Raw genomic sequence first — 19507 nt, 5'->3', positions numbered from 1 at the left:
ACACATCTGGTCAGGTCAAACCTCTTCTGACTCAAAGTTCAGTGTACTTTCCAATACCTCTCTAGAGTAAACAGATGGAGAATGGTGGGGATTGGGGGAGGGGGAATGGAGGGTTTGTGCAACGGGATAGGAAATGGAAACTTTCCATGTTTTCCTTCCCCTCATTCCAATAATCGGAAGACCCAGAAGTGGGATGGACAGAAATAATAAAATATTTGGCTTTCCTTTCTTTATAAAAACCAATTTTCTATTTTATGTTATTCTTTCTCTTGACTTTTACATCTGTCAAAGTATAATTTTCAAAAAGTCAAAAAAATGACTCAGGCAAATATGAAATTTATGTCCAAAATATATTTAGTTCATTAATGAGGAAATCAGCAGGATGGTAAAGTTGGTTGAAAAGCACTTGATAAACTGAATGTTTACAGAGTTTTGAATGAAGAATGTTGAAATCAAACTACTAGGTTCAAGACATAATCAGTTAATGATCTATAGGGCAGTACAATCACATGCTTTAGGGTTCTATTTTCTACTCAACAGAAATCATTTGCAGTTCTTTTGTAGAAAAATCTACAAGTTAATATGTAACTTAAGAACTGGGCCCTAATCAATAGTAAGCAGCATGTCAAACAAAGGGACATCCCTTAGATGATTAATAATCCCAAGGTGAGACAGACAGTGCTCCAGGTGGTACTGAAGGAAAACACAGCCATCCTTCTGCTTTATTTTGGGTAATTTTTCTTAACACACTTATAATCTAAAAGAGAATGGGCTTTTTAAAATAAAGCCTTTTATAGAAATAAAAAATTCTTTCTTAGATTAACACTTTGGTTAGGTTAACTAAAATGTCTGGTTAAGAAAATAGTGCAGAAAGGTTAAAAATAAAAGTTTAGGGCCGGCCCCGTGGCTTAGCGGTTAAGTGCTCACGCTCCGCTACTGGCGGCCTGGGTTCAGATCCCGGGCTCGCACTGACCCACCGCTTGTCCGGCCATGCTGAGGCCACATGCCACATACAGCAACTAGAAGGATGTGCAGCTATGACATACAACTATTACTGGGTCTTTGGGGGGGAAAAAAACCCTTTAAAAAATAAAAATAAAAAAAATAAAAAATAAAAGTTTAAGTAAAATTAAACCAGGAAAATATCAACAAAGGAAAGTTGGGTGACAACACTAATATCATAAAAATTGGAATTTAGACTCTCAGACAGATTAAATTTGAAGCAGATGGTTTTAAGTGAAATAAAAGACTTAAGTTTCAATGGAAAGAGGCTAGTGTGACATTGCAGCAAAGTAAAGTGAGGAGGAAGAGATATTAGATGACTTTGGAGACAGAGGTAAGCAGCATCAAGGGCCTTGTAGGCTACACTACAACACTTGATTTTGTTCTAAAGAGCAGTTAGAGAGTTTCAAGGAGTAAAGTGATATGGTTTGATTTCTTTTTTTTTTTTTTTTTTGCTGAGGAAGTTTCATCCTGAGCTAACTTCTGTTGCCAATCTTCCTCTATTTTTTTTTTTTTTGTATGAGGGTCGCTGCCACAACATGGCCACTGACGACTGGTGTAGGTCTGCAGCCAGGCGCTGAACCTGGGCTGCTGAAGTGGAGTGTGCCGAACTTAACCACTAGGCCACTGGGGCTGGGCCTGATTTTTGTGTTAAAGGGTCACTCTGACTGCTGTGCAGAGAGTGGAAATAAGGAGACAGGTACAAGGCAATAGTCCAGGGGAGAAACAATGGTGGATTGAACTAGAGTGGAAATAGAGGCAGGTGAACAGCTGGGAGGTACATTTCAGAGATGGGGCTGAATTCATCCATTATCTAATGAATCATTTGTGAGCAGTGAAGATTAGTCTGAGGCTCAGGTGAAAAAAGTGTAGTTAAGGTTAACAGAAGGCCTAGTGCAAAATGAGCACTTACTAAAGAGTAATTGCTACTATTATATTATAATGTATTATAAAGGGGCTATAACAGAAAACAGAAAAAACCCAGCTCTTAATGAAATATAAAGGAACGGTATAAATAAATTTTTCTAATACATTTGAAAATCTGAATTGAATCCTCGCTTAGAGAATTGTAAAAGATCAATATTTTTTGTTTAGAAGTGGAAAACCTAAATAGACCAATAAACATGGAGGAAATGGAAAATGTAATTAAAAACTTATCACCTAAAATTTCTCCTGTCTCAAGAATTATGATATATTATCTGTTCCAGAGCATAGAAAAAGATGAGAGAGCATCTAATGCATCTTATGAAGAGAACATAATCTCAGGACTAACCCTTGAAATAATAACACTACTCTTATTCATGAATACAAAAGGATAATTCGTAAATAAAATATTATTGAATTGAATTCAATAGTGTATTAAAAGATCAATCAATTTTGAGCAATACTATGAGTATATTTTAATATTAGAACATTATTATTATACATGGAGTCAGGAAAACCCAGAAAAAGTATAGAAACGGTTTGGAGAGAATATTTTTATAAGCTTCTTGAGGACATACCAAAGTAAGAATAAGTGCTTGCTAAAGTGCCTTTTAAGATGGAACTTGACAATAGTAAGATTTTCTTTCCTTTCCTTTTTCTTTTGTTCCTGATGGATGGGTAACTACATTTGGGCCTGAAGCTCAGAAACTGTGGAGAACAGTTACCACAGAGAGTAGTTCACCTTCTCTATCCTCTCTCTCCACCTAGAATGAGAGCTCAGTCATATCTCATAATACACACTGGACAAATAGTAAAGACTACAACTTTTTTTTTTTTTTTTTTTTTTTTGCTGAGGAAGATTCACCCTGAGCTAACATCTGTTGTCAATCTTCCTCTTTTTGCTTGAGGAAGACTTGCCCTGAGCTAACATCTGTGCCAGTCTTCCTCTATTTTGTATGTGGGTCGCTGCCACACCATGGCCACTGATGGGTGGTGTAGATCCACACCCAAGAACTGAACCCAGGCCGCCAAAGTGGAGGATGCCAAGCTTAACCACTAGGCCATGAGGCCGGCTCAAGACTACAACTTTTAATTGGCACGAAATTGATTACTCCTTCTAGGGTGCCCAAATCTTTTGTTCTGGTATTATTCTATCAAAAGCTTCAGTCTGGGAGTACAGAGTTCACATTGGTCCTTATGCAGGAGAGGACTCTTTTCCCGTGTGACTTGGTCACAGAATTACTGTGGTCACATATGAAAAACAAGGCTGGAGCTTGAGCTCAAGTGGGCTAACATAGTGCCTACCCTTAGCCCATATAGTGTTTTCTCATATTCTAGCTTTCCTCTGGCCTTAAAGCTGCAATTTTACAGCATGAGACATGACTTTTCTTCAGAAGGTCAAGCTCATACCAGTGAACAAAGCTAACATTATGCTGACAAAACTAGGCAGGATTTAACTGTGTCCACAGGACTCCTTGATCATTTGATACTTTGCATCCTGCTTTGCATTATCTTTCACCCTCCCATGGTTGTATGGTCAGGTTTGGGAATCTCAAGACAAGATGATGTTTTAGTTCTCGTTGCCCAGGTCCCTCCCTTCCCTCCCTCTAATCCTCTGTCTTTTCCCCACACTCTCTGTAGTGGGTTGAATGGTCTGCACCCCTGGCTCCAGAAAAGATATGGCCACTTGGAAACTGTGAATATGACCTTATTTGGAAAAAGAGTCTTTGCTGATGTAACAAGTTAATGAAACATGAGATCACCTGGATTTGGGTGGATCCTTAGAGGAGAAGACATAGAAAGGAGGGGAGAAGACACAGACCCAAAGAAGAAGGCCACGAGAAGATGGAGACAGAGCGGAGTTATTCTGCCACAAGCAAGGAACGCCTTGGAGCCACGCGAAGATGGAAGCAGCAAGGACGGGTTCTCCCCTGCCGTCTTCGGAGGGAGAGTGGACCTGCAGATGCCCTGATTTTAGACTCTAACATCCAGAACTCTGACAGAATAAATTTCTGTTGTTTTAAGCCACCAAAATTGTGGTAATTTGTTACAGCAGCTATAGGAAACTAATACACTCCCTGCACTTCATTTTGACTGAAAGTAGCAGATACGGATTTTCCTATGCTCAATTTTTACATCCTTTCTTAGGATCTATCAGCTCACCTCTCCCTGTGTTTTCTCAAGTTTCTCTACAGCTTGGATATCCTGAGTGAGAAAACTCTAAGTTGCTTTGTTGTTTAAAATTCCAGTTTCCAGAGGACTGTGTTGGCTGTCCCTGCTCCCACTTCCTTATCCCTGACTGTCCATGCCCGCTTTGGCTCTACTCACCTTTCTTGGTTCTTTAATTTTGGCACAGAATTCCATTTCCCATATAACCTCCCCTTCCCCAATGCATTTTTCTTTAGTAATCTACATTAGCTATTATGAAAGCTGACCTCTGTCTCTATCTCTACTGTATTACTGTCATTGCCACAAGCCTGCATTCAACAGGATCAGGTATGCCCCAGACGCTAGCAGAGATGGCAATAATGTCTCAGGGAAATATCTGAATTCTTCCTACCTACACCTTCTGTCTGGGAACTACAGCCTCCTGTGGCAATTATTTTTCTACTCTTCCTTCTAAGCAGCTGGAGTCCACTGCTTCTATCAAGTGCTTTGAATTTCTACGTGAGAATATATATGTATTTATTTTTCCTAAACAGTTGCTTGATCCCTATATAGAATAAAGTTCCCAATGTCCCTATGTCTATTTGCACCAGTCTTTTTCTTCTGCTCTAAGGCACATTTAAAATTTCCCCTTTCCTTTGTTTTTGTATTTAAACTACTTCTAAGCCCTTCTCAGCGTTGTGTAAAGCCATGGCAACTTGATTTCCACAGCCAGCCTGCTAAGTGTAGCCCCTCTTCTCTCACCTGGACCTGCACCGTCTTCTGTGTATTCTGTGGTTTTCAAGTAATGAGCCAGTGAGGCTAGAGGTTCTGAATTAACTGTTCTGGGGGCTCTGCCATCGGTGTTTTTTAAAGCTCTCTAACTAGTTTTGGTGTGCAGTCCGGGAACGACTACCCTGACCCACCCTGCACGTAACATTCTGCTAGGAAAATATTCAGATGCCAGTTGTATCACGTCCTTTACCAGATGTGTGAAATCCAAATTCCCGAGCCAAGTGTTCGAGGTTTCTCAGTTCTGCTCCAGTCTAATCTCCTGACATAATCTACCTCGGCCCCTCCTTTCCTGCCAAACTAATTTCCTCGTATTCTTTATGTCTAAAGAAAAATTACTTTCCCCACTCCCCCAAACACACACACACACACACACGCACACACACACCCCACATGATCTGGTGAAGTATTTTATATTTATGGACATGAGTCCAACATGAAACGTTGGAACCTGCAAATATTCAGGTTTATAGAAACAGTGGGGTAGAGCATTTGAAACCAAGTCAGCCTCCTCCCCCAAAGCCAGAATATTTACATATTCATTAGCTTGGCCTTGTTTTCTTCAGAGAGACTTAGAAGTAAGTATTTACGGTAAGCAGCTCAGCTTGCTGAAAGAGCATCTTTGGGCAGATTGACATGAAGGAACAGCCCTCCCATCGCTTGCCTTTAAACTAAAGGAAAGGAAAGCCTATTCATGCCCTTAGCGAAGTCGATGACTGATACTTCCCAATTTGTGGTCAGTTGCCACACTGCTGCTGCCTGGTGATGCTGTTGACAGAGTCTCTCTTGATGGGTGGAGCAACCTGCAGCAGATTCTGATGAAAACATCCTTCCCCACCTCTTCCCAGAAAGGAACATGTTTAAAATTCTCACACAAATGAAAGAAAACTAAAACTGAAACGACTTACATTTTCAGAAGTCTAACATATGACTATAATAGAGTACACCCAGTTTTCCAGGGCATGTTTTTTATAAAAGAGCTCAGGAATGAAATTTCTTATAAGGGTTGTCCATCAATCAAGTCACAGAGCAAATATGATCTGACTCAGAGCCTCACAAGCTCTTGATGTCGTTATTGTTTCTCATCTGGTTTTCTTATTAATGAAAAAGCAAACAACAAAGAGGAGAACTCAGTAATTATAGCCCTACCCAATGTTTACATACTTTATATTATTATTTTTCCTCAGCTCACTGTACATATTTAATCCCAATAAGAGCACATTAGCCTATTGACCTTCTCTTCCTAGTGAACTAGGGATGATGGGAATATTCCCAAATCAAGTTGCACGCACAGAATGGAGTTTTTAACCAGCACTGGACTGAAGGTCAGGGGGACTGGCTTCCAGTCCTTACACTGGATTTATCAAAGTGCTTTGATGCTCCACATCAATCCAGTGGGGGTGGCACTAGATCTCCATCCAATAGATGTGAAAACTGAGGGTCAGGCAATTCTTGTGATTCACTCAAGATCACAAGAGTTAGTAACTGCAAGTTAGGGTGACTCATTCATTCTGGTTTTCCCAAGACATTCCTGGTTTAGCACTAAAAGTAGCAGATGGTGGGAACCCCTTCAGTTCCTAGCAAATGGAAACTCTTGGTCATCCTAGTGGCTGTGTCAGAGAACATAGTCCAGTACCCTGGGCTACGAGCCTACTCTGCATAATACCCTGAAGTCATTACTTTTAATGCTTAAGTTACTTGCATATCTGCAACTTGATCTTACAACTAAGAGCTCTACAGAGAGCTTTTGGGACCAGATAATAAATCCCATCTTCCTCTATATTCTTCTAGTAACACTCAGAAGTAAACGAGCATCAGAATAGGTATTCAATAAAAGCTCATTGAATTCCAGACCACTCTTTAATCACAGTTAAATGACAAATTAGGCCCATGTGGGGAAAAATTGGATCTAATAACTTATTGCAATGACTGCAACATTGGATCCCTAGATTCTTAGCTGAATAGTCTTGGCTGTTATTATTAATTTTTGTGTGTGTGAGGAAGATTGGCCTTGAGCTAACATCTGCCAATCCTCCTCTTTTTGCCGAGAAAGACTGGCCCTGGGCTGACATCCGTGCCCATCTTCCTCTACTTTATATGGGATGCCGCCATAGCATGGCTTGCCAAGCCGTGCGTCGGGTTCGCGCCCGGGATCTGAACCAACGAACCCCGGGCTGCTGCAGCAGAGCATGCGCGCTTAACTGCTTGCACCACCTGTTGGCTGTTATTTTTGGTATAGTAGAAAAAAGACTTCAAGAGTCCTGAGTACTAGTTCTGTTTTTGCTACCAATATGACTTTGGGCAAGCCACTTCCTCTGAACTTTGGCTCGCCCAAATGTGAAAGAAAGGGGGGGGAACCAGGTAGTTTTTAAGAACTCTTAAAATTTTAACACTCTAAGAGTCAGACCACATTCAAAGAGTAAACAATGTTAATAAGGGTTAACTGAAGAAACAGAGTTCCATTACAGGTTGAACCTTAAGTAGAATTTAGAAACGGGTCCTGTTTGTTCTCAAGAGTTCCTTTCTCTTCTCAGCAATTTCTGTGAATATCGAATCCCTCCTACCATCTTGCAAGCACCCAATGTCCCTTGTGTTCTCTTTTCTCTCCCACTAGCAAGTCAAGATAAACTGATTTGCCCATATAATTGATCTTTATCTAAGTTCTGTCTTTTTTTTTTAACTACAGATTTGCTCATAAGTTTACTGGACTGACTGACAACCTATTAAAAACAAACTGGCATTAAAACATTCCATTTCAACTATCCTTTGCTGTTGCTGTATTTCTCTTTCATTGATAATTACACTGGGCATTGTTTGTAGCATTTTTCCCAGGTCAAGGACTTGGTGTTTATATTGCATCTCTCTTAAGGACCACATAACTTAAAAAAACAAACAAACAAATCAGTATCTCAAGAAACATAATTCTGAGCTGGTCCAAGCCTCTATCCTTACCAGAGGGTTTGGAAGAAGAAAGCCATAATCTTCAGAAATGTGAAATCGTCCTAAAGACAATGATGGTGTTGTCTTCAAATTCTGACTTTGAGGCTCCATGAATTTGTCTGAAGTATCTGCATGAAGCTGCTACTGAAGAGACAACTGCTCCAAATATATCAAAGTCCCAGGTTAAGAGAGCTTCGAAATAGCATCTTTTCACTGTAGTTAGTTATTCAGTGTCTCAGCAACAGGGGAGAACCTTGGCCTCAGGTTGAAGTGCAGTCTGCATGGACTTTCTCTGACACAAGGCTGAGTAAACAATTAAAGACTGCTGAGAAAAATAAACAACCAAACAAAACCACCTCAGAAAAAAATTCCTCCTTTCTTTTCATACATGTGTAATATGAGAAGATTGGTTTTAAACCCAGAGACAAATCTGTTCAACTTTGGAAAAGGTGAAATGAATCAGATCTTTGGTCACGGCTGATCCCAAATACCCTGACAGGAATCTGGTACACAATGAACTTTGACCACTGAGTATTTATCCCAAAGGAGTAAACTGTTGAAACTAGAAGTGACTTACATTTAGGCACATATTTCAGTGACTGGTGAAGAGTACAGAGGCGAGAAGGACTCTAAATGCATATCAGAACCTCAGAGAGGTTCTGCATGTAGTTTGAACAGCATATTCTAAGATTATGATTGCTTTGATTTACTTTAAGAAATAATATTTAATCATTTTTTGAAATCTTCAATCACATTCAAGGAGGATATATATATTTTTAAGTTTAACAAATGAGGTAGTGGATACTTACAAACTTAAGAAGAGCCTGAACAGATCATTTGATTTAACCCACGACTTTTATCAAACATCTTCTGTGAACCTACCACAAAGATGGCTGATTTTACCCGTGAGATAGGTACTACCAGATCCATTTTACAGATTAGCAAACAAGGCACACGCATGTGAATAACCCTGTCCACTGTCACTCCACTAATTATTAGCAGAGTGAGGACTAGACCTGAAGTATCTTGATTTCCAAGCCATTGCTCTGTTCACTAGATCAGGCTGCTGGGCTGTCTAAGGTGCCATCACAATTTGAATTCCCTTTAATATGGAGCCCAGTGATGAGTCCCAGACCATAGATCTGCACTGTGGAAATTTTGAAGACTCTGCCTTTTGCCCAGTGACCCTGAACTTCGGTCGTGAGGTTGTAAACAAGTTTATTGGGAAGCTAATTTATCTATACTCATCTTCTCCTTTCACCTTTTCTCGAAGATAAATATAAACTCTAAGAGCAGGAAGTGCTCTGATAATTCGTTTAACAGTTTCCATGGAGGGTTCAGCTCTGAATGTCATTTGTCAAAAGTAGTCTAATTGGTTTACGGTTCATCAGACACCCAAGAGCCTTCCTCAGTTATCTACTTCCCCTCAGCCCGATATCCAGCCAGTCTCGAAGTTCAGGTTCTTACTCCTCTATTCCGTTCTTATGTATTTCCAATTTCTCAAACTTTATGTGTTTAATCATCTTCTTGTTCTTTCCTTCAATCTGAGATGAAAAAATGTGTCAGTTATTTTTGTTTATGCTAGTCATGTTATTTTTCATCCATTTCATCTGCACCCTCTCAAGAATTTTCTTTAACAGTATAAAAGAATCATAAAATATCAGAACTGAAAGGAACATTATAGAATAAATTATTTAGTTCAACACCCTCATTAAACATATGAAAAACCCGAGATTTATGGGAGTGAAATGACTTATCAAATGTCCTCCTGAGTGTTGACATCGGAATGGGACTAAAATTCTGACTTGCTGCCTCTCAGCCCAGAACTTTCACACTGTTAACTCAGCCAGGCCTGCCTGAGCATGAATCTCTACTCCATCGCCTCTGAGCTCTGTGGCTTTTTAACAAGTGGCTGTGTTTCTACAACTGCAGGAAATAGAACAAATGAGAAACCATAAGTGAAGCACTTATCAGATAACCATTAAGTGCTATTTTTCTCATGCTCTTTTCCCCATATTCTGGAAATCCTTTTATAATATTATGTTTTTCTGGTTTTCTTTCCTATCATTCTGACTATATCTTTTCTCCTTCAGTTGCTGACACTTTTTTCTAGTTCAGCCCTTAACGTGTAGATATTTGCAGCCTTGTTATAACCACTTCTCTACCTCAGTGTTCCTATATATCTCCATCTGATCTTAATTCTATGCCTAGGTTCCCATGTCTGCACATTCAGTCTTGACTTTTCTTGCTCCCAAGGTTTAGATCCATGGAATTTGTGGGTCAGCGAACATCTCAGCTCCTGCCATAAAACTTTTCAAGAGCTCCTCACTGTAAATTGAAAAAAGTTCAAATTTCCTTGTCCTGGCATTCAAGGATGTCCACCACCTGACTGCTAAACACCTTTCTAGCTGTGCAAAATTTTACAATCACCTTGGACCTCTTTCACGTCACATTTCAAGTTCTATCTGATTTGATTGTTACGAATATATTTGTCTCATCTTTTCTGTTAGATTGTAAGCTTCTTGAAGAAGCATATATAACCCCACTTTGTATTTTCCTTCAGCAGCAAGTCTAGTGTCTGGCACTCAATAAATATTTGTCAAAGGAATGAACTCTTAGTCTCATTGTGGACTCTCTATTTTTAGAACTGGGGTCTTGATGCCAGGTAGAAGTTTGTGCTGGGCTCTGTTGTACCACTTTAGGCCCAGCCTCAGAGATTTGCTCTGCAGTAAAGAACACAATGGCCTCCATGAAGAACACACACCCTCCCATGAAGTTCCACTTAGCATATTTCTTATTTACCAAGAGGAAGTTGGTTAAACATAATTGTGCAGAGAAACTTCCTCTCCTAACAGTAGGGCTTGGAGTTTCAGAGTCCTGGGTTCCCTAATCAGCTTTCCCATGAACTGCAGTAGTTTTGGTACATAACAAGCGTTCCATTTCTCTTAGACTTGGTATTAGGGCCTTTTGGAAATAGATCAAGGAGTATTCAGAAAAAGGAAAAGAGATGTTCACAACTGAAATTTTTAGGATATCATTTATGTGTTTACTTGTGGCCGCATCTGATATACTTAGTTTCAGTTTCAAAATGATGAAGTCCAAAATCTGGATTGTTAACAGCCATCAGCCTGAATCGTACTGGTACACTGAGACTGTTCTTGTACAACTCATTAATTACTTCTTTGTTCATAAATCCATTGGGACTTTCTAGTCCTTTCCTTGATTAACTGTTCACGCATCTGGTATTTTGCCTTTTTTTTTTAACTCTTTTCTTGACATCTCCAATGACTTATATTCCTTTTGATTGTACTTAAAAAATAATAAGAAAAAACTAATAGTGAGCACTCATTAATTTTTCTTCTGTGCCAAGTCCTATGGTAAGCATCTCCCATGGAGTATCTCATTTAACCCTCATAACAGCCCTGAGAGTTAGGTACTATTATTATTCCTATAATTCAGTTGAGGAAACTGTAGCCTGGAAAAGTTAAGTAAAAGCCTAAGGTCATACTTTTTGTAAGTGGTAGAGTCAGGCCTGGAGCACAATCTGACTTTAAAGTAGTCACTCATGACCGCTAGAGGCATGGCTTCCCTTTCTTGGTCATTCTCTCTCATTGTTCTGGTTACAGCTTACCATTGGTGATCTCCACAGATCAGGTCTCGACTTCCCTCTCTTCTCACTTTGCTCCCTCTCCCTGGGTGATCGCATCCATTCAAAGACTTGAGTCATCATCTCTAGGCTGATGACTCCCAACATTTTGTTTCTAGGTGGATCTCTCCTGCCATCTACTAGACATCTTCACTTGACTATTCTAAAGAGACCTCATATGACATATTTTAACACATTTAAGACATACATTAAGTACTTTCCATTAAGGCAGGGGTAAAGGCTTATAAAACCTTCAGCAACTAGCTCCAGATCTTAAGCAGAGAGCTCACTGCCTAGTGACAGGTCCAAGCTGTACTTATCACATACTCTCTCATTATAAGAACAGAGTTCATCTTCCTTGTCTATTCCATGTGGTGGTGAATAGTATCTCTCAGCACCAGCAATATAATTTGAGGGGCTCCATGAAGAATGAAAATGTAAGGATCATTGTTCAAAATTTTTAAGAATTTAAGACACTGACAGTAGAGCATTAAGCCAAGTATGAGGTCCTTCTGCATGCAAGACTCTAGGTGACTGCACAGGTTGAATGTCCATGAAGCTGGCCCTAGGGACCTCTGTTGCCAGAGTTGACCAGTTAGAGACCTGGAAGTTGTCTCTCCATAACATCCAACAGGACACCAATCCTGTCAATCCTACTGCCTTAATATTTCTCATGTTTCCCTTTATCTCCAATCCCACAGCCATTGTTTTCAATCCCTAGCCATTTACTATTGGAATATTATATCATAATAAATCCCTAACTGATCTCTCTGCTTCAAATCTAGTCTCATAATACTTTCCCATCATTTCAGACTTGGATTACTTTCACAATCTCCAAACTCATCGCCCTGCCTTTATTATTACTCCCCATTTTATTGCACCCCTACGATTTTTCTTTCCAACTACTGCCAGAGTCATTTAAATATTTATTTATTTACAATGGACAACACTTCATTTAAATATTATTCAAATATACAAATATAATAAAGTAATTTCTCTGCTTAAAAATCTATCCCTTTGGTTTCAGGGTAAATTGAAACTACTTCATTGCATGGGCCTTGAAGCCAGTGGTTTAGCTTTACTGACCTATCACTCTTTTAATTCTTTTATGCTTCAGCTGTATTGAACAGTGTGCACTTCCTTAAGCAGACCATATTTATGCCGCTGTTCTTTGCACACCCTTCTCTCTCTCTCTGAGACTTTCTAAACTTTCTTTCACTTGCATATATATACACTCTTGAAAATGCAACTCATATATTACCTAATCTAGAAAGGTCTGTTCTTAGCACATACTGTTTCTAGTCCCACCCTCTCATTTCCTGATTTGTCCATGTAAAGCCCCATTCTCCCTCTGCTGCCCTCTGTTCTGGGTTAGGGATTACTGCTGTATGCTCCTATACTGTCTGTTTATATTTATATAGCCCTTATTCCATTGTGTTGAAATAATCCGTTTGTCTACTTCCCCACTAGGGAGCTCTTTGAAGGTAGGATTGGTGCCCTCAGTCTTTCTATCTCTACTATCTAGCTCAGGAACTAGCATACTATGTTTGCCTGTTAAATGACTATTGAACAAATGAGTAATTAGGGTAGAGATTCTGATGTTTGTAGGGTTAGGTCTAAGCCCATTAATGAAACAATACTCTGAATCAACATGTCATTCATATATTGTTTTAATAGCCAATATTTTAAATACGTTGCTAAGTGCTATGATGTAAAATGAAAAAGCCATGGGTCCTATCTATAGGGAACTGACAAATTAGCAAGTGAAATAAGACACACACACACAGAGCCATAATCACTACGTAAGAGCAAAAGTGACATGTGCTAAAAGAGAAAAAAATCCATGGGGATGGAGTTGAGACAGAAGTCCTTACAAGTTAATCCTCCTTTAGGCCATTTGGGCAATGGCCTAACATAGCAGCTCTCAAATAGAAATGGTGAGATGGGAGGTGGTTGTATCAGCACGATCATTGGAGCCCTTCTCAGGGTCCATGAGGCTCTGACTATCCTTGGACAATTAGAGGATCTGGTAAGTATATTCTACACAAGTCACGCTCTTCAAAAGACAGGTTCCTCTGGTGTTACATTTTCTCATTCACCCTGCCTCCAATACTTTTGAAAACTACTAAAGATAAGAAAAATAGTTCCTGTTCTGACTTACTGACAGAGTTATAGATAGGAAACAATGTCATTGAGTAAAAACATTTTGTAAACTTAAAAAATATATACAGATATAAATAGTTATTACATCAAAATCATTGTCTTTATGATGATTGGTGCTATTCTGCTTTTGAACACATGTTGACTTTTGTCGTTTAAAATTTCCATTAGATTAACCTAGTCTATCGATTTTTTTCATAGGTAAATTTGCAGATCACAAATATCATTGAATCATAGAATTGGAAGGCACCTTAAGAATGACTTATTTATCTCTGATCATTTTAGATATGCAAAAACAGACCGTAGAGGTTAAGTGAATTGTCTAAGGTCACACAACAGTTTTTTTTTAATAGACTTTACTTTTTAGAGCAGTTTTAGGTTCACAGCAAAATTGAGCAGAAAGTACAGAGACTTCCCCTACGTCTCCTGCCCCACACAAGCACAGCTTCCCATGCCAGAGTGGTATACTTGTTACAAACAATGAACCCACGTTGACACATCATTATTATCCAAAGTTCGTAATTTACATTAGGGTTCACTCCTGGTGTTGTACATTCTATGGGTTTTGGCAAATGTATAATGACATGTATCCACCATTAAAGTATCAGACAGAATAGATTCACTGCCATAAAAATCCTCTGTGTTTCACTTATTCATCTCTCCCTCTCCCCTAGCCCCTTGCAATCACTGATCCTTTCACTGTCTCCATAGTTTTGGCTTTTCCAGAATGTCATATAGTCGGAATCATACAGTACATAATCTTTTCAGATTGACTTCTTTCACTTAGTGATGTGCATTTATGGATCCTCCATGTATTGTCATGGCTTGAACACTCATTTCTTTTTAGCACTGAATAATGTTCCATTGTCAGGATGTATCTGAGTTTATTTATCCATTCTCTTACTGAAGGACGTCGCCGTTGTTTCCAAATTTTGGCCTTTATGAATAAAGCTGCTGTAGACATCCCTGTGCTGGTTTTTGTGTAGATAAAAGTTTTATTTTCCTCTCCTCAAATTATGGATTCCAGTGCTAAACAAATGCAATGACTCTCATTATCATAACCATAATATTTTCATGTCCTCTTACAAGCTATTAACTTTACTTCTCCTATCAATGTGTAAGTTTCCTTAGTTTTTTCAACTATCTGAATTAAATCTTCTCTTTTGGTTATTTTTGCCACATCATAAAACCAAACCTCAAAATCAACACCAGGATAATTTCCCATCAAAATGCATTTACGGTACCTTGTAAAATAGATGTTATTTAGAGATTTAGATTTTACAAGCTGAACAAATCTGGAAGCATATTCCTATTTCCTCCAATACTTTTCTGGTAAATTGTCAAGTCTGTACCTACTGATGTTGCCAGTAGGTGAGCACATTCTATCAACAAGAGAAAACCTTTTCCATCATTTGGATAATAAATAATAATCACATTTCCATCACTAGATATATGAGCAACTCCTTTAGAAACTCTGCACACACCTCCTCTGGATGAAGTATGTTCACCACCGCCCTTTTGGTTTTCAGTTTGATTGATTTTAACCTGTGAACAGTTAGAGGAGATGTAATGGTTCACAAGATACATTTCTGGTAACCCAATGGTGGCTCCACACCTCAGGTTTTACTTTTTTCAGAAAAAAAAGTTAGCATTTCATAATCTGCTAATAACACTTTATTTAATGTGTTTTGGGCTGTGTCACTGTCAAAAGGTGGCCTCCCAATAAGTAACGTATAAAGCATGCAGCCCATAGACCAAACATTATCTAACTCTATGTGCACTATGAGTTGTAATTTCTGGGAAAAATGTAATTAGGAGTTACACATAAAGTAGAGTGCTTTTTATACGGCATTTTCAATTGAGTTGCTAGCCTCAAATTGGCAATCTTGATGTTCACATTATACATAAGTAAGAGGTGATTTCCTGGTGTAACATATCATGAAAATGAAGAGACAACATTTTTTTTTTTTTAATTGATGTTTTAATGGTTTCTAACATTGTGAAATTTTGGGTTGTACATTTTTGTTTGTCCATCACCATATATATGACTCCCTTCACCCCTTGTGCCCACCCCCCACCCCCACTGCCCCTGGTAACCACAGTCCAATTTTCTCTGTCCATGTGTTGGTTTATATTCTGCATATGAGTGAGATCATACAGTGTTTGTCTTTCTCTTTCTGGCTTATTTCACTTAACATAATACGCTCCAGGCCCATCCATGTTGTTGCAAATGGGACGATTTTGTCTTTTTTTATGGCTGAGTAGTATTCCATTGTATATATATACCACATTTTCTTAATCCAATCGTCAGTCGAGGGACACTTAGGTTGCTTCCACTTCTTGGCTATGGTGAATAATGCTGCAATGAACATAGGGGTGCATAAGCCTCTTTGGATTGTTGATTTCAGGTTTGTTGGATAGATTCCCAGTAGTGGGATGGCTGGATCATAGGGCATCTCTATTTTTAATTCTTTGAGGAATCTCCATACCGTTTTCCATAGAGGCTGCACCAATTTGCATTCCCACCAGCTGTGTATGAGGGTTCCTGTTTTTCCACATCCTCTCCAACATTTGTTGTCTTTTGTCTTGGTGATTATGGCCATTCTAACGGGCGTGAGGTGGTATCTTAGTGTTTTGATTTGCATTTCCCTGATGATTAGTGATGTTGAGCATCTTTTCATGTGCCTATTGGCCATCTGGTATATCTTCCTTGGAGAAGTTGAAGAGACAACATTTTTGTGATGATCTGGTGCATGAAGGTGTGGGAGATCAGGATTTGGCCACCCTGAAATATATCTCTTTACCTTGATTGTTTTCTCTGAGGGACATTTGACCTCCCCCACTAACTGCCTAAAGAATTTGACATGGTGGCTCCTTCCTGGAACAGATCTTCTATCATGATGGCTGTAAAGATAATGTAGGATAGAGGTTACAATAGGAAAGGCACCAAGGCCTTTTATCAAAAACTCTGTCTCTCCCTGACCACATTATCTATAGATGACCCTGAAAAGAATTGTCTTCCTGCCCTCTGAAGTCCCAGACCACTACCCACCCCCAACACATTCCTCGCCTTTAGCTGCAATACTTAAGCAAGCAGCTTAGACAGAGGGATGAGTTACTCATTTCTGAGTTTCTCCCATGTATACATGTTATTAAATTTGGTATTATTTTCTCCTGCTAACCTGTCTTGTTAATTATTTGGCCAGCCATAAGAACCTTAAGGGAAAGGGCAGAGAGGGATTCTCCCTCTTCCCCTGACAAAGGTTTAATCTTTGTTTTTTGAGAAAGCTTTCATTCTGTTCTGTAAATGTCTGTCTCTTTTTCTTTTGTGGTACATTTCTAATACTAGGTACACATAATTACTATCTTCAAAATAGCAAAAAGCTCCAATGTAGAAGGATATTCTTATTGGCAATGTATTTTCACCTCATGTTGGATTCTCTGAACCATTCCAATTTTCTTATCTATTATCTTGACTGCAACTTCCAAATGAGTGTGAATGGACTCGGCTCTGTAGACACCAGCAAATGATCCTTTAATGAACAGATTTCCAACTTTCAAATTTCCCATCTTCTCTCCCATGTAGGTCACCTATTTCCAGGCACTGGCTTAGCTCCCATTAAGCTCAGCTCCCATGACTGCAGCTCCTGTAGGAAAAGCTCCAGCACCGAAAGGTCTCCAGGGCATCTTCCAGGTCAGCGACATGCCTCCAAGCTCGCATTTTGAAAAGCTTGAGCTGGTTGCCACACATAGCGGTAATGGGAACAAAAATAGGTCTTCTTACCGCCCCACCTCCACTACTCTCTTGTTACTACAACATAATGAATCATGCGTGAGTTGGGAATTTTCGAGGGAGCCCACGAAATCAAGTATCCAGTACTTTGATTGCAAAAGGCAAAAGGAGCAGAGTTCCCTTCTTAGAAAAATTTTTCCTTCAGGGGAAGTTGCACCGTGTGGTGGTTTGACCTATTATGGAGCCAGACGGCCTGAGGTTAACCTTTTACTTTGCCGTAGTCTAGCTGTGGCTTTTGAGAGCAACTGAACTCCATCTGGTCTCAATTTCCTTAAAAGTAGCTAGTACTTATCTCATAGGCTCATTGAAATGATTAAGTGAATTGATACATGTGAAACTTTTAGAATAGTACGATGTATTTGGAAGAATTAAGTATTAACTATAATTATTAATTTACAGATTTAAAAGTTGCTCTATCAGGAGATTCCATATATTAGATAATTCTGATGCTTGTTTGCAGAATTCATATTATTTATGTTTACTTCTTGAATTGTAAAAGGCTAGGTCGACGAGCAAAGATATGTTTGCTTGTTTGTTTAATACTGGAAATTCAGGAGAAATTTTTCAGTTAAGCTATAACAACTAATTAAACTTTAAAAGTAAGCATCAAATGTTACCTCCTCTTATGAAACTTTTCTCAACCTTCCCAAGCAGAATGAATTTCCTATTCTGTGCCTCTATAACACATTATTTTCTTATTAGACTAACAATTAGAAGGTTAATCAATCAATGAGAATACAATATGATATCTTGTCTGTTACACTATGAGCTAAGATTAGAAAACGTGTTTTTTAAACTCTTAAATCCCAAATGACTAGAAGAGTGGCCATTCCAAAGTGAATCCAGCTGTATGTGTGTTAATGAGTTCCTTTTCTCTAGAAGTATTTCCATAGAAGCTGGGTAAATTTTTTCCCATGGTGATTTAAGAGCTTAATCTTTGGAGGCAGATTACCTGAGCTTGTACCCTGACTTTGCCTCTTACTTGTGTTTTTGAACAAATTTCTTGACCTCTTTGCATCTCAGTTTCCTCATCTGAAAAATGGGGAGAATAATAATACCTACTTCATAGAGTTGCTTTGCAGATTACATGAGTTAATGTACAAAGACCAGTTGGAGCAGTAATTGGCAAGCAGGCTCCAAATAAGAGTTTGCTACATTGCCAAGAGGTGTTGGAGAGGAATTCTTGCATTGTATGGGCCATTGTGTGTCAGAGTTGGCAGGAACCTTAGAGACCATCAAGTGAATGTTTATATGCCAAGTTTTTAGCTTGTCTGAACTTTCAGATTTCAATTGTTTATTGTCACATAAAACAATTCTGTGGAAATGAGCAAACATCTATCTTTAGGTCATGACTGACCAATAATAACTACAACTCTCCACACACCAGCTCTTATATAGGGTATTATGGGTTCAGAGTGGTGTAAATTGAGCAAACTTTTCTCTGTACCATGTAATATTATGTTTAATGGAGTGAGAAAAATAGGATATAAATTAAACATAGGGAACTTCAATCATTTATTGTGTAAAAGTTAATTAAAGGAGGAAGGGGATAAAGAATACTTAATTTTCCGAATACTTAATATGAAAAAGACACATATTTTAAGCTAGATTCTCCTCACTCATGGAAAACAGCATGTGGAGGAATACACCACTACAAACTTCTAATTTTACTAGGACAGAGAATGGGATAGAATTATCAATAATTCTGCTCAAATAGTATCCGTATTACTAAGAATTTGTTACATCTAGCTAAAACCTCTTATGGTAGGAAACTACCTTCACCCTCCAGTGACCCTTCCTCTCCGAGGACCACCCACCATGATGAGCAGAGACCACAGGGCACGGAGTGTGGGAGGATCAGGACTTCTTCAGAGACTATCCAGTCTTCTGTTTTACCTCTCCCAGTCCAGAGAGGGGTTAGTTAGAGGAAAATCAGGAATCTTGGTTTCTATTATTTGCGTAGATAGAAGAGAGTAGACTCTGAGGAACAGGTGTCCACACTTTCTGTGGAGAACTTGAAGCCAGGCTTCAGTTTCTCACCTACACAGCGACCAGTGCAGTGTCAGCGACAATGCCCTTGCTACCCCTCCCTCTACTTGCCTCTC

At 39.0% G+C, this 19507-nt stretch overlaps 1 protein-coding gene and 1 pseudogene across 1 annotated transcript in view; both read right to left on the bottom strand.

Annotated features, from left to right (window-relative positions):
• Positions 1-7926, bottom strand: part of IDO2 (indoleamine 2,3-dioxygenase 2) — a 54738-nt gene extending 46812 nt beyond the window's left edge. Inside the window, exon 1 of the mRNA XM_058525402.1 lies at positions 7816-7926. Coding sequence (XP_058381385.1) covers positions 7816-7914 — 99 coding nt within the window. The 5' untranslated portion in view covers positions 7915-7926. The remainder of the gene's footprint in view (positions 1-7815) is intronic.
• A 6692-nt stretch (positions 7927-14618) lies between these two features.
• LOC131394136 (serine/threonine-protein kinase PLK4-like) lies at positions 14619-17191 on the bottom strand (annotated as a pseudogene).
• Positions 17192-19507: the final 2316 nt, after the last annotated feature.

Source organism: Diceros bicornis, chromosome 29 (genome assembly GCF_020826845.1).
Source record: "Diceros bicornis minor isolate mBicDic1 chromosome 29, mDicBic1.mat.cur, whole genome shotgun sequence".
NCBI lineage: Eukaryota > Metazoa > Chordata > Mammalia > Perissodactyla > Rhinocerotidae > Diceros > Diceros bicornis.
The sequence above is the reverse complement of the archived record's forward strand: the minus strand, read 5'-3'. Positions and strand labels throughout refer to the sequence as shown.